Source organism: Cyanistes caeruleus, chromosome 2, assembly GCF_971803275.1.
Source record: "Cyanistes caeruleus chromosome 2, bCyaCae1.hap1.1, whole genome shotgun sequence".
Taxonomy (NCBI): domain Eukaryota; kingdom Metazoa; phylum Chordata; class Aves; order Passeriformes; family Paridae; genus Cyanistes; species Cyanistes caeruleus.
This window is the reverse complement of record NC_141702.1, coordinates 19,915,749-19,930,708: the sequence shown is the minus strand read 5'-3', so window position 1 is coordinate 19,930,708 and position 14,960 is coordinate 19,915,749. Positions and strand designations below refer to the sequence as shown.

The 14,960-nt window shown below is 42.2% G+C and overlaps 1 protein-coding gene across 1 annotated transcript; it reads right to left on the bottom strand.

Annotated features, from left to right (window-relative positions):
* Positions 1–1,939: 1,939 nt before the first annotated feature.
* Positions 1,940–14,916, bottom strand: ALKAL2 (ALK and LTK ligand 2). The gene is made up of 6 exons (XM_086875962.1): positions 13,700–14,916; positions 12,528–12,859; positions 10,135–10,188; positions 9,947–10,027; positions 7,460–7,526; positions 1,940–2,609 (listed from the first exon to the last, which is right to left on the bottom strand). Exons 1-5 carry the CDS (start codon positions 14,173–14,175, stop codon positions 7,462–7,464), a joined length of 1,008 nt encoding a protein of 335 aa, XP_086732088.1. The 5' UTR covers positions 14,176–14,916; the 3' UTR covers positions 1,940–2,609; positions 7,460–7,461.
* Positions 14,917–14,960: the final 44 nt, after the last annotated feature.

Below are 14,960 nucleotides of genomic sequence, written 5' to 3'. Positions count from 1 at the left end.
TCCATTGAGACATGAAACTTAGCATTTAGTTATCACTTAAAGCAAGTAAAAACATGTACCTCTCCCATGCTAAATACAGCCGTGTTCCAGGATAGGATTTTGTACTTCTGCCAGTTTTTTTCCTTCTTAAGAGTTGGATGCTAAAGGCTCTGAAATATCAGTTTCCAGAATCTCAGCTCCTGTAGTTCTCAGGCTGGGGAGGGTTGTGTTTGGTTTTGGTTTTATATTTTGTGGTTCAGACTGAAGATGGAATGGAAACAGCAAATGCCAGTATTAAGATAAAAGTACCTGTGGTTCATTGTGGTAGGTTGGCCCTGGCTGAATGACAGGCACCCACCAGTCTCTCTTGCTCCCCTATGCAACTGGACAAGGGAGAGGAAAATAAAAGGAAGGGTTCATGGGTTGAGATAAGAACTGCGAGAGGTCACTCACCAAATACTGTCATGGGCAAAACAGGCTCAAGCTGGAGATTTTAACTGAAATTATTACTAACAAATTCAGAGCAGGGTAATTAGAAGTAAAGTAAGACCTTAAAAACACCTTTCCCCTACCCCTCTTTCCCAGGTTCTTCCTCATCCCCCAGCAGTGCAGGGAGGTGGGAATGGGGGTTATGGTCATTTCATCACATGTTCCTTCTGCTGCTGCTCAGGAAGAGGAGTCCTTCTGCTACTCTAGTGTGGTGTCCCTTCCTCTGGAAATAGTTCTCTGTGAACTTCTCCAAGGTGAGTCCATCCCACAGGCATCAGTCCTCCCCAGACTGCTGCAGAGTGGGTCACTCCTGCACAGAGTGCAGTCCCTCGGGAACAGGCTGCTCCAGCGTGGGGTCCCCACAGCTTCTCAGTCCCACCAGCAAAGCTGCTCCAGTGTGGGCTCCTCTCTCCACAGGTCTGCAGGTCCCTGACAGGACCCTGCTCCAGCACGGGCCTCCCAGGGGTCACAACCTCTTCTCAGGCATCCACCTGCTGTGGTGTGAATCCCCTCCATGGGCTGTGGGTGGATCTCTGCATCCCTGTGGTTCTCCATGGGCTGTGGGTGGATCTCTGCATCCTTGTGGTTCTCCATGGGCTGCAGGGGCACAGCTGCCTCACCTGGGCTGCACCACTGCCTGCAGGGGAATCTCAGTTCTGGTGCCTGGAGCACCTCCTGTCCCTCCTGCACTGACCTTGGTGTGTGCAGAGCTGTTCCTCTCATGTTCTCACCCAGCCTGCAATTACACCTGTGCAATAACATTTCCCTTCTCAGCTGTGTTATCCCATAGGTGTTACCACCATTCCTGATTGGCCCAGCACATCCATCCTGGAGCTGTCTGGCATTGGCTTTGCTGGACCAAGCGAAATGGAGGAAGCTTCTGGCAGCTTCTCACAGGAGCCACCCTGTAGCCCCTCTGCTACCAAAACTTGGCTATGCAAACCCAGTACATGGATTTATAGATTGCACATATAAATTTTCTTCCTGTTTGAGCAATTTTACTGTAACAACTGGATTTAACCTGATTTAAAAAAAGGGAAATGTGTCAAGATTTTTGGAACAACACTAATTCCTTAAAAATTCTACAATACTAATGATTTACTGCATATTTTCTGATTAGCTTGCCTTGCAGTATCATTAACAGACTGCACATTATTAAAAAACAAACAAAAAGCCCCTTCCCAACCCAAACCCCAAACAAAAATCTCAGAACATCTATTAGTCTCAAAAAATATTCCATTTTATAATGCCATAGAGAATTTGAGCAGCCTTGTAGTCTGGGCATTCTGTGGGTTTGAAACAGAGATCTGTCCATCCTCAAAAATCCAGGGTGTCCAGGTTACTGCACCGTTCCTTCTTAAACTAGTGAACTCTTGTGTAAAGAAATTTTAAATGTGGATAAATGATAGTAGCTACCAGAATGTAGTTTGTTTACCTGGAATCAGTGAACAGAAAGCAAACTGAGAACAACTTAATACCAAACACTTTATTACTTACGCTCGTTATTTACATTATTTACATATTGCACGTTCGCTGGAATGTTTTATACATTTATTATATAAAGTAAATTAATGGCAGCTTGTGTTTGTGTACAAAATCCATGCTCCACTGTCCCAAAAAGTATGTCTACTTGGAATTACGTTCCTATTTGTCATGCAATTTGTACTCCAGGGTACAATGTGACCCCAATGCAAGTCTGTTTTAACCAAACTTTTAAAAAAATTGTATAAGCATGAAGGATATCAAGTGACCACAACTACTGTGGAGCAGATCTTTAGTAGTTCTAGATATACAAACAAACATTCCTTAAAACTGTAGAATTAAGCAATAGAACATTAATTTTCTTGGTGAAGTATTTGTGTTTACGTAATTTTTGGCAGCATTACACATCAATTGTAGTGTGTTTTTAAGTATGGAGCATTAAGTACTACTGGCAGTTATGCTACTGTAGAGAACGTCAATCTGCAAACTGTTGATGACATACAAAATGCATGTTAAAAGAATTATGGGAAGTAGTCAATCTGCAAAAATAAATCTCTTGTTCACAATGGAATTCGCTAAAAGGTAGTAAGTTCTATTTCCCTGTTGGTTTCCAAGGCACTTCTCTTGGTTCTTGGTGTTTCTTGTCATGGTAATAACATCTGGTAGATTAAAAGAAAGAAGAAAATAGCCTTTCTTCATTTTTATACTCACATACATATATTTCAGAATGTGAAAATATTCAGTAGTAATGTTGGAAGGATCAGTAGTGAATTCCAGATTTAGCTCGGCTCATATCAGCCTGACCCTTATATTAATGCTTTCTTTATTCAAGGCTAAAATTCTGGAAAGCATCACTTTTTCTAATGGTTCATTTTTGGTGGACACATTAGGGAAATCCAGTTCTACATATCAAAGATGTGCTTATAGTTAATCTGTTCCAATGACTGCATCTGTGAAGTCAAAAAGTGAATAAAACTCAGGAATAGCATTAACAGATTGCAAAATGCTGTCTAGTTGCCTTGGTGTCAGGAGCAGTTGATGGCATGTCCAGTTTGAAGGATCTAGGAAGGATCTGATGTTTCATTGGGCCCATTTGTGAAGAAACTTGGAGACAAATAAACAGGAAACAAATAGAAGTACCTTTTTTAGAGTTGGTTGTATAACTATAGCCCCTGGACCATGCCAACACTGAGCCACCACAAAACTAAGGAGCTGCAGTGGTTTAATTTCCTGCCTGTTCTATTAAGTCTTCCAGAAGAGATTATTGGAATGAAATCACAACCATGCCTATGACATTGATATCAAAATCACCAATACAAAATTACAGTCCAGACTGCTTCTGTATGTAATGCATATGAAATGTTGATTCAAAGGTGAGCAGTGAAGGTTTTCATAACCCTACTCCCCCACACCTCTAAAGCTTTTAAGAAAATATTGTGTAACTGCATATACACATATCTAGAAGTCTATCCCTCTCCTAGACAGGTGAGCACCAAATGCTACAAGTCTGTCTACCCAGTTTCATGTGTTTCTATGCCTGTTCTTATTTAGAAGTAAAGAAGTGTATGTCTTCTTAGTCAGCAGGAACTACACAGCTGAAAGACTCTTACATGCAAACAGACCCAGATGAAGCTTTGGTGTCTTACAGCCATCAAAAATTCATGGGGAAGATTAAAAAACAGTGGTAATGTGATACTAGAATTCCGCCGATTATATTTTTCACAGTTAAAACTTTCATATTGTCTGTCTGAACATAGGTAACTGTCTTCCCCATAATCAGTGTGAATTCTCTGATACTCTTGAGCTTCTCTACATTTTCTACTGTTTAAGCATAATTTGTAATGGAATCATTTGTATGCAAAGTCAGTTGGACTTGACATAAACCATTGAAAATCAAGCTATTGGTGCATACAGAAATACTTGTTAGTAGTATTTAAACGTTTAGTTTCACAATTTTTGAAAGCTATTAGGAAATGTAATAATGTTACAGAAAATCTTAATGTAATCTAGGGTTTTTTCTGGCTTTGCAGATGGGACAATTAATTTTATTTTTTTTAATATCCTTCCTTAGAGGGGGAAACTGATGTAAATTTTCTTTGTCTTGCATTTTCATGTAGCTTATTTTCTGTAAGTATGCTCCTACTGTACCCTATTTAAGCTATGATGTTAAAAAGTGATGTTTAGGAGAAATTAACATGCTTTTGGTTTGATCAGTGTGTGGTACAATCTACAAGTTAAACACTGAAAATTCAATAAAAACTTTTTTTTTATTTCTAATGGGAATATGCAGCTCACTGGGGGTGAAAAAACACTGGTTAGGATACTCATTTGTCATCTCACCTACACTTGCTTTTGTATGGGTAACTTAATAGTTTTGTATCAGGTAACTCAGTTTTCTAAACCCCTGGAGTTTTCAGAAACCCTTGAGTGGACCCCAGATTTTTAGCATTCATAAATCTATTCTACTTTTTTATTATTATTTATTTATTTAATATAGTTTGTTATATGCATCAGTCTAGGAATATTAGGCTGGAACTTAGCTGAAGGATGATGGATAATCTTAGTGGAGATCCTAAATACAATTTGACTACACCCTCTGTTGAGAACACAGTTAACTATACAACTCCCCAGCCAATTGTGCTTACTTTTAAAAGCACAAATAAAAGCTATTGTAAAGGCATATTACAGCTTTCCAAATTTGATTCTGGTTATTACCTGTGCATGATGATAAACTCTGTAAGAAAAAGCTAATCTATATGGGAAGAATGTAGTGGTTTAAATACCAATATAAACTAAAATAGTGTCAGTATGATTTTGTAGCAGAACCTTCCCATGCTTACATAAAAAAAAAAAATATTTTCCCAAGTGTGCACACCCAGGTGGAATTCTGCTGTAATGTGATCACAGAGATCCATGCATTGAAGATTATGAAGCTTTTACTGTTCCATTTGGTGCTAGCCACAGACACCTCCTACCATAAACACACGTGCCCACACAGGTATGTGTTGTGACAGTAACATGTCTTAACTCCTGTTTTCATATATTATTTTCTTGTTTGATCTTAGCTCTGAGTTTCAATGTCTTATGTGCTTTAAAGCTGTGCTAGTCCAAAATGCACTTTAAGTATAAATAAATATATATGTTTTATTGTCTCCAAATTGATCTCTAAACATGGATAGATGTCCATGGACCTGAAAAATCAAAAAAACTACCAGCCTGCCAAATTAATACTCCATCTATAGCTCAGCCCACTTACAAATCTGCAATGAAACATAAATCAGATACTGAACAAAACAGGAAACCAAATTTGTTTCACACAAATTGAACTGATACAGTAGAAAAGCCTTGAGGAGAAAAGAGGCTTAATCTTGCAGAGACACCTGTGCATCTCCAGATGTAAGTGGTAGAGGATAGTGTTCGTTTTTGCTAATTGAGGCTGCTTAAGGAGTCTACCACTACTGATTTGTGTCTGTGTGAATAGAAGTGGACAGTTGTTGATGACATTGAAACATGTTGAGCAAAGCTTGTTTGAGAGATGGACATTTATGAATAGACTCTCAGCTTGAGATACGAACTATTTTAGTTGCTATTCCTTCATATTACAAGTTCATGTTTACATGACAGGTTGTTAAAATACAGATGAAATTTTCTAGAGAAAAGGAGAAAGAATTTCACACTCTCATATATCTGCTTATTGGTATGGGTAATAACATTATTCACCTATTTGCAAAGTTAAACAAATTATGTCTGTTTTATCCAAAATGGATAGAGAAAATGACTTGTAGAAACCTTTCATGAAATTGGATAGCTCTGTCAGGTTTTCCTCCAGTTATGTTTTCTTTAGATTAAATAATCCTAATTCTTAAAACTGTTCTTGTATCCTAAATTTTCTAGGCCTTTGGTCATCCATGTTGCTCTTCTTTGGACTCTTACAAGAAGAACCCATATGTCTTCAAGTGTGGTGCCCTTAATTAAATATAGTATTTCAGTAACAGTAATTATGTCAGGAGTTTCATAAACAATGATTCTATTTATAAATTCCAGTATTGTTTGACTTTCTTCAAGTGTAACACTGATGACTTGCTTAGTTTGCAGTCCATGACAACGTCTGTGTTTTCAATAGCACTATCTAACTATTCACCAAATTCCATGTATTTCTGCAGTTGAATAATCTTACTGGCCTGAATAATTCTGCTTTTTTTCTGTTATCACGGTTTTATCACTATTTGGCTTATTTTCCAAGACTATTTTTAATTTCGAGGTTGTACTGTATCATGGTTGCTTCTCCTATAATACTGAAATAAATATAAATACAGTGTTGTATCACCCAAGTTATTAATGAAAATACTGAACAATATCAAACCCATAATGAAGCTGTGTGACACTGGTCAGTACATTTTTCCAGTTTTGACAATGAAGCACTAACAACTTACTTATGTCATGACTTTTTCCAGTCATTTTTAAATTTATCTTGACCCTATTTCCTCAGCTTGCTTGTGAGAGTGAAGTGCAAAAGTGTCAATAAATAAAATAAAATAAAATAAAATAAAATAAAATAAAATAAAATAAAATAAAATAAAATAAAATAGTTATTATTCATTATTTTTATATTTATTATTTTTCTCACTGATTCCTTACAAGATGTGCATTTTTTCACAGAGTTAAAGGATCTTGTCTTGACAGCATTTGTTACTGACAAATCTACATGGTTATTATTTATCCCTTTGTCCAAGATGATATTTTGCCTCAGGTAAAAAGTTGAGGACAGAATATAAATTAGCCTTTCTGTATTCTTATGTTACAGTTCTCTAAAATACAGATAATTTAGGAGTACTTTTTGGTTTGGTTGATTAGCTTTTGTTTTTATTTTGGTGCATGATGAAATCTCCCAAGTAGTTGTGGGAAATAGAGGCTCATCTAGGCAAAGAAGGAGGGAATTAACCTCTAGACATGAGAGGTGTACACAAGGGTATCACAAAAAATCCAAATAGCTGGAAGTTACTTTATCAATGCTGCTATCAATACATTTTAACTGAATTACTATAAAAGCACCTGCGACCTATCTTCATTTATAAAGCTTTGATGTGTATAGCTATGTATGTATTGACTCGTACTACTGAGTACAGCGCTGATCTACAGCTGCACACATAAAAGGGCGGCTGCTGCTGCCAATACAGGCAATTGTGTACTGAGTAAACTCTTGAAAAATAAGCCACAGCTGTTGTGTTTTGTTCTGTAACAACAAATTCACTATCTGCTAACTGTATGCTGCTATAAATAATTCACAGATGATGCATATAGGCGTTTATGTAATGACTTCCAGTAGGGGGTACCCTTTCCTTAATGCCAAAATTTGCCAGATTAAGCCAGTTATTTGAAGTCCTCTGGGAGGGGAATACCTTATCTAAAGGACAGTTGTGATTATACTCCATGAATTTTCATGTATAAAACACAACATCTACTGCTTTGCTATGCAGTGGAATGTCATTTCTTCTAAGAAAAAGCTTACCTTTATCCTTCCATGCACATAGGGCTTACTGCCAATCGAGTAAGAAGCCTGGCACATCTTTTATAGTCTGTATGAAAAAAAAGAAAAGCAAAAAGCATGACTAGATGACCAAAGTAATCAAATTTGCCTTTAAAAATCAAAATCATTTTCAGTGTGCAAATTAGTGTCATAGCATAGTTCAGTGAATACCTTAGTTTGCAACAGAATAAAAATCAACTCATTTGATTTAAAAGAGGAATGTGTAAGGATTGGGTAATAACTAAAAGCCATGTCTAATAGCACGTGTAACTATGCAACTGACTTCTGCACATGTTCTATCTGTAAACAAACAGCATGAATGTGCTTGGAGGCTCTCCATGTGTATGTAGGTATGTATAAAAATTTATACATCTGTGCCTGTGCTTCTGTGCGGGATCTAAACATGTGACTGTAGTATTTCCATATTAGAGAAAGAATAAGTAGTGTTCATCCACCTTTGAAATCCAGCCTTCAATGAGCAAGTCTGTCAACTAAATATTAACTAATGCTACTCTCCAATAGATTTTCTTCCTGGGAAAGCTGTTAAATTAGACTAATAACATCTTGCAGTCATACAAATCTTAAGTCCAGCCCAAGTAGATGACCACATCATAAACATTTATAAGAGCATGAAGTTTCATCTTAAAACTAGTAAAATTGTTTTTTTCCTCTGTAGTCCTTTTGTTCATTGTTCTTATTTTAGGTACTTTCAAGATTTTGATGCATTCATAGTAAGACACAGAACTAATGCAAAACTAAAGAAATTATTCAAAAGGGGATTTTTTTTTCCATTTACATGAAAAACTGAGAGCAAATATTGTGAAAGTTGGTAATGGACAGACAGAAAAGTAAAGTATTTTTCAGATACCAATGCTACTACGCTGTACAAAGTACTAGAAAGTATGCCAACACAATGCTTTTGTACTTGCTACAGCAGTAGCCACCACACTGCAGCATCAGAGACACTTAGTTTCTTTGCTGTTTGACCTTCAGATTTCTACACAGAAGGAACAGTATAATTTGAAGTCAAGGTATTTTTAAAAAGTAACATCATTCTGTGCATGAAAAATTAAAGCAGGCTGTTGGTCTCATTTTTCTAGAAGAAAGTTACTTTAAAAAGATGCTAGTCAATCTAGCCCAGTAAGTGATGTTCACTTTTGTTAGGCATTATTTCATTAATGAGTAACTACATTTAATGTTTTCTGGAGATGAAATGTTAACAATCCCCAACTCACAGCATAGTTATGGTATAATTGCCACTCATACAAATTATCCTCTATTAACCAGACATTATGTTGGTGGATAGGTAACCTGTCAGGAGAAAAAGGCTAATTTAGAGCTTTAAAGGACAACTAGTTTTTAGCTTCACAGCATGGAGTACTCATTAATGAAGACCCAAATGACGTTTGTGTTGTGAAGCTTATGAAAACGGTAATATGTCCATTGCTTGTTCAGAACAGACAAGTTACAAACAACTTATATCTCTACCCATGTAAACAGAGTGTGATCTGGTTACTTGTCATCTAGAAATCCTTGTCTTTCCAAGGAATTCCTAATCTGAAGCCTTACAAATAGAGAAAATGTCCACAATTCTTACCAAATATGCCTTTAAAATGCACTGGCCTGAAATATTTATTAATACTCGAAACTTGGAATCTCTAACTCTTGTTTCTATTCCCAGCTCCGCTACTGACCCAACTGGTTGACCTCAGACAAATAAAATAAAGTGTGCTTCCATTCTGAAAAGACTGTACTAAAATAGCATCTGCTTACTCAACAGGTCCACCTCAGTATGAATCTGGAGTCACATCTACTGACTGATAAATGTCAATGTTTGATTTTTATTTAATTCTCTGTGCTGCCAACAGTGATAAGGTATCATAAGCTGCATTTGCTTAGTTGGGTCCATCAGCACTTTTATTTCTTTTTTCTAAGCTAAGAAGTTGTACTTTAATAATTCACTGAAGACAAGTGTTGCAAAGATTCATTGTCCACATCACTGGTAGACTGGTAGCTGAATAGAAAATATCTATAAAATGAGTCTTACATAAATAAGCAATGAAAAGTAAATAACCCCACCTGGATTTGTGATTGACTTTACAGCACTAGAAATTAAACATGAAATATTTGTGAGAGGAGTCGTGTTCCTATGAAAAGCAAACACTTGGTTTGGAACCCATGAGACAAATACATCAGTACCTAAGGATGCAGTGTTTACTGCCATTCTACATAGTGTATTTACAATGAGAAAGTTTTATTTCCATTTTCCTCTCTCTAATGCTGATGCTGTTCTGGCAATTCTAGAGTGCATTTTGGTACAATGTACAATGCTTAGTACATTTTTGAGCAGTCCAAGTTTTTCTTTTCAGGGAATGCATTTTGACATTGTATCTCTACTGATACTTGATAGAGCTAATAAATTTTAGAATTTCTTTTTGTTTTAGGGAAGTGTCTGCTTTTGTTACTTACATGCTGGGATGGTGCAGTCCCTTGTATTGTGATAAAGCCGATGAAAGTGTTTGCTACATTTTGGGCTAAAGTAGAGTGGACCTGAAATATAAAGAAAAAAGGTGTGAATCAGCATAGCTCACAGGTAGAGCAGTGTAGCTTATGGTATGTGTATGAAATATGGATACCAATGCAAAATTCAAACATACCTGTTAAATGCTTCAAGAACTTGTCTTTCATCCTCAGATCTCTGGGAACTATTTCTGTTGGACAGAAAAAAGGATAGTTACTCTGCTGCACTGGACCTATGCTTGCCAAGCATAGCATGAGGAGAGGGAATAATCTGTCCAGCAACATCACCACTATGTCTTGACAGGTGCACAAAGGTCAAAAGTCCTTTGCATACAGTAGGCCAAATTTCAAGCATTGACTTTACATAGGGAGACCTTGTAAAATGCTCTGTGAAACACAGTACTGATGGAACAACATCTGTTAGGTGAGAAATCATTAATGACCATGTTTATTAACTAAGAGTCAGATCTTAGCTTTCTGTGAAATACATTATCAAGTTTACCTAGATTTAAATTCTTTCATATTACACGAGTGGTAAAGACCCAAAGATATATTCAAGTCTGGTGTTGTGTCTTTTAATTCTCTTATGCAAATGTAACCACTATTCTGTCCCAGGTATGTCTGTAGAAGCACTGTTCTACTCTAATAATGAAGCTGGATTGATCTACTTACAGGAATCTTCCCTCCCTCCCCACAGCAGTAAATAAAATTCACAGGAAATGATTCCAAGCAAATTGCTCTCTTCTGGCTCCCTATGTTTGTGGTTTACCGCCTTGTGTTTTGTGTTCAGCAGATGGCAAAATGAAACTGGTTTACTGAAATCCATTTTAGCCCTAACCCCTGCTTGTGACTTCCTGATTTACAGCTATCTTTGATTGCTTTCCGTTACAAACTCTATGCTGATAGCTTAGTGCTGATTGTGTATGATACACTATATGGTGCTTTATTTATTTACTTGACCATGAATGCCTGAGCAGTCTTTTTCATTCCCCTGGCACCTCTTATCAGATATAAAGCAGAGAGCATTTCCATCCAGATCCGATTCACTTGTGAATTTAGACACTTCTCGAAAGTCATTCTTCATTTACTTCTAACTTTAGTCAGTGTAAGTAAAATTGACCTTATCCTATTTGACCTAATTATGTCATGAAGAGCATTAAAAACACACATGCTTCACTCAAAAATTTCCCATGAGACAAGCTCACTAGGAAAGTGATGCCAAAACTGAAATAAAAGACTCTAACTAGTAGTTCCTTTTCAGAGTTGCTGGGAAAAACTCCATTATAATAACAGAATGAAAAATCCTGCTTCAGAATCAGTAACAACACTACCAACTAATCTGCTCTGAAGGAGGATTATTAATTTCATAGATAACTGTTCCACACAAGCCAGATATTTCACACCAAGAGGGTGACCAAAAACTATGTCCACATTCCAAGATGAGATTTAGAGTTCTGCAGATCACAGTTCCCTGCTTAGTCTGGCCTCTTTGACACTTCAACATTTGTAAAATAAAATGTTCTCTCCTGTGTTGACCTTAAGTAGAACAAAATTGTCTTCCTCTGTGCATTCATTAATCATCCAAACGGAAGAAGCAGCATCTTCATGACAACCACCAATAATTGCAAATTATGAGGATATTTGAGTATGAATGAGAATGACAAGAAGGTACAATGAAGCTTTCTGAGATCAATAAAGACAAAATAAATAGCATACTATCAAAATGAAAGCCAGTTTGGGAATAGGTGAGTAGATATTTGCTGGAAAATATTCTGAAAGTCGCTTTCAGTTGGAGGGGTCAGATGAGCAGCAGTAATGCTGTGGGAGCTTGGGAGTGACAGGGAACACTAAGTTAGACATGGCAGCAGGAGAAACTAAATCAAGTTTCAACTGTGTGCATGGAAGTTCATCACCTAACTAAGCAGGTTAGAGAAGAGCCAATCAAACCAACAGAAGGATGACTGCAGGAGTGTCCCAAACTGGTCACAGCCTGTACACTGAGAGAAAAGTACTGTCTCAGTTCCCTAGTATTTCAAAGGTGCTACTTCTGGAGTACAAAAGGAATTAACAAGCAGGGAGAACAGTTCAGTGAAGCCTGAGATGCAGGGAAAACTTCTGTACATAAGCTCTTTAAGGAGATACTACAGTCCTGCAGAATTCTTGCTAGGGTCATTTCCAAGAAACACTTAAACCAAGCACATGATAATAAGTGGTAACTTTCCAGGAAAAAGTGTTTTCATTCCTTGTTTCTTTGATCTCAGCCCATTTCAGTCTTTTGCCATATTATTAGGTTTTGTTCAAACCGACAGGAGGTTGGACTTTCAGTTGAATACATTATCCAGAGAGTAAAAGACTCAGAGAGGTGAATGGAGGTTTTCTATTCCAAATTTGCCATCTGTGTCTATTTCTGATACCAAAAGGAATCTGCAGGTATTTTGAGTGGTGAAGTCTTAATACAAAATTAGTAACTTGATGCACTATCTTATTCAGCGACGTACCCTAGGGAAAAAAAAAATGGACTGTGACTTACCAACTCTCTGCTCATCCTGGTATCCTCCGTAGTCAGCCACTTCTCTTCGATCCAAGTTATAGTCATGCTTGGAGAAGTACTGCATCCCACTGTCCTTCTCCAGGTGGTACCTTTTCAGTTCCTGAATGATCTCCATGATGAGATTTAAGAGACTTTGCTTGTCCTTCAGATCTGTGGAGTCCGTTTTTTCTTTGCAGTATCCTGCTGAGAGCATTAAGAGTACCAGCCCCAGCAGCCCAGAAGACCTGAGTCCACTCATTGCAGTCCGACCTGAAGAGTGCATGAGCGGATGAAGTGGAAGGATCCGCTGCTTTGTGAGGTCTCCTGTTTCACTGGAAGAGAAAATTGGGGGTGGGTCGAAGGTGGGGAGACTCGTGGGGGTGAAATCGGAAACATTAGCGGAGGAAACAGCGGCGACCGCTTGGCAGGTTACACAAGGCGGGGGCACAGACCGCTCCGGGTGGCGGGGGCTGGCGGAGTGGGACGGGGCGGGGGGTCCGCGGGGCTCCGCCGCTGCCCCCGTGCCCCACGCACCCGCCCCGCGGGCAGAGCCGCCCCAGCGCCCGCACGGCCTCCCCGAGCCCGCGCCGGGCCCACGGGAGGGCGGGGGCGCAGCTCCGGAGCGGGGCCAGGCTGAGGGTGTCCCGGCAGAGCAGATCCCCGGCCGGGACGGGCGTTCCGCCCCGCCTCTCCCCGCCCCGCCGCGGAGCGGAGGAGCACGGGCGAGGGGCGACAACTTTCCCCGAAGTTTCTGCCGGAGAGCCGTGGCTCCTATCCCCAGCCTCGCTGCGGGGCTTCGCGCCCGGGCTGCGGGCAGGAGCGGCGGGACGGGAGGTGAGCGGCTGGGGGCACCAGCCGGTGCAGGCAGGGGACAGCACCGCCAGTCTCCCCTCTTCCCGCTCCCCTTTCCCGCAGGAGCAGCCCGGAGCGGCGGCCAGCATCATGCCCGAAGCCGCTCGCCTTCGGACGACTGACCGCCCCTCACACACGGCCGCTCCGTGCGGCGGCTCTGCCCTGCAACTCTGGCGGGGTCCGGCGGCGGCCGCTCCCGCCCGCAGGCTGTCACCGGTCCCGCCGCACGCCGCGCTCCGGCCCGGAGGGGCGGGAGGGATGGAGGCGTGGGGAGGGAGACAGAGGGGAAGGAGGTTGCTGGCGGTCGCCGGCCGCTTTACCTGTGTCTCTGTCCTAGAAGCCGAGGTGTCTTCCCCCGGGAGCCGCTCCCCGGACGGCAGCAGCCCGCGAACGGCAAGGAGTCCGAGTATTCCGTGGCTGGCCCGCCCGCCCCCCTCCCGTCCCTGCGCTCCCGCCGTATCCACAAACTACTCCATCGCCGCCAGCCCCAGTGCAGCCGCTTATATAGGCTATAGGATGGACATGAGACGGCAGATAGTATCGACTTGGAAGTGGGTGGAAAACAATAAAAGTCCACTTGGCAACCTCGGGAGCGTCGCTGCTTGCACAAGCCCCCCCTTCCCGCCCTCTCTCCCCTCCCGCCCCGGTCCCCCCCGTCCCTCCCCCTGCTCGGTTCTCCCGGGCAGGGCTCAGTCACTCTTTCGCTGCTCTCCGACGTAAGGAGACGGTCCCAAGTGTGTGTGCTTGGAGTGGGAGGGGGTGGCGGCGGGAAGATGGGGACGGGGGGGGCGAGCATCGCCCGAGCCTTTAATTAGAACCGCGCTGAGGAGCTACTGAAATATTGATGTCCCTGGCGCAGCTCTCGTCAGGCGGGTCCCCGGCCCGCGGCCGCAGCCCCGCGGAGGGCGGGTGGGGAAGCCGCCTGTTTACCGGGAACTCCGGGCCCGGCTGCGGCGGGGAAGGGGAGGTGTTGGGGCGGGGGCGAGCTGCCGGGGAAGGGGAAGGCTATTTCTGCTCCCTCCGGCCGGGAAGCCCGTGAAGAGGCGGCTGGAGCGGGTCTGGGTAGAGGGAGGGAGCGGGCGTGCCGCCTCTTTCGCCGATTCTTGGCACGGGCGGTCCCGGGTGGCGAGGCGGCTTCCTGGGTTCCCGGCGCGGCGCTGCCTGGAAGCGTTCCCAGCGGGGCCGGGAGAGGAGGAGGAAGAGGAGGACGAAGACGAAGGCAGTGCCATCGCCGGGAGCGCCCTGTCCGCTCTGGCAGCTGACGGCCCCTCGGCAGAGGTGACAGCCTGAGCGAAGGGCACTGGAAACGCGGGGCAGTCCGCGGAGAGCGCCGAGCCCCCTCCAACGAGAGCCCTTCCCCAAAGCACACCCAGGCTGCCGCCCTCCCCGCGTAGCCCCTCGGGGCGCGGCGGTGGGAGGTGAAAGGCGATCCGGCGGAGCTGTCGGTGTTCGCGCTCCTGTGTGGCCGCGCTGTCCCTCAGCCGCGCGGAGCTGCCCCGCGCGCCGCCCCGCGCGCCTCCCGACCCCCGCGGGCGCCTCGCCGGGGGCCGCGCGCCGCGGGAACAGCGACCCCCAGCGGCC

Coding starts and splice junctions, on each gene's coding strand:
- ALKAL2 (XM_086875962.1), bottom strand. CDS start 14,175: ATGCTCGCCCCCCCCGTCCCCATCTTCCCGCCGCCACCCCCTCCCACT. Junction 10,189..12,527: donor CCAGGATGAGCAGAGAGTTG/GTAAGTCACAGT, acceptor TCTGTCCAACAG/AAATAGTTCCCAGAGATCTG. Junction 7,527..9,946: donor GGACTGCACCATCCCAGCAT/GTAAGTAACAAA, acceptor TTTTTCATACAG/ACTATAAAAGATGTGCCAGG.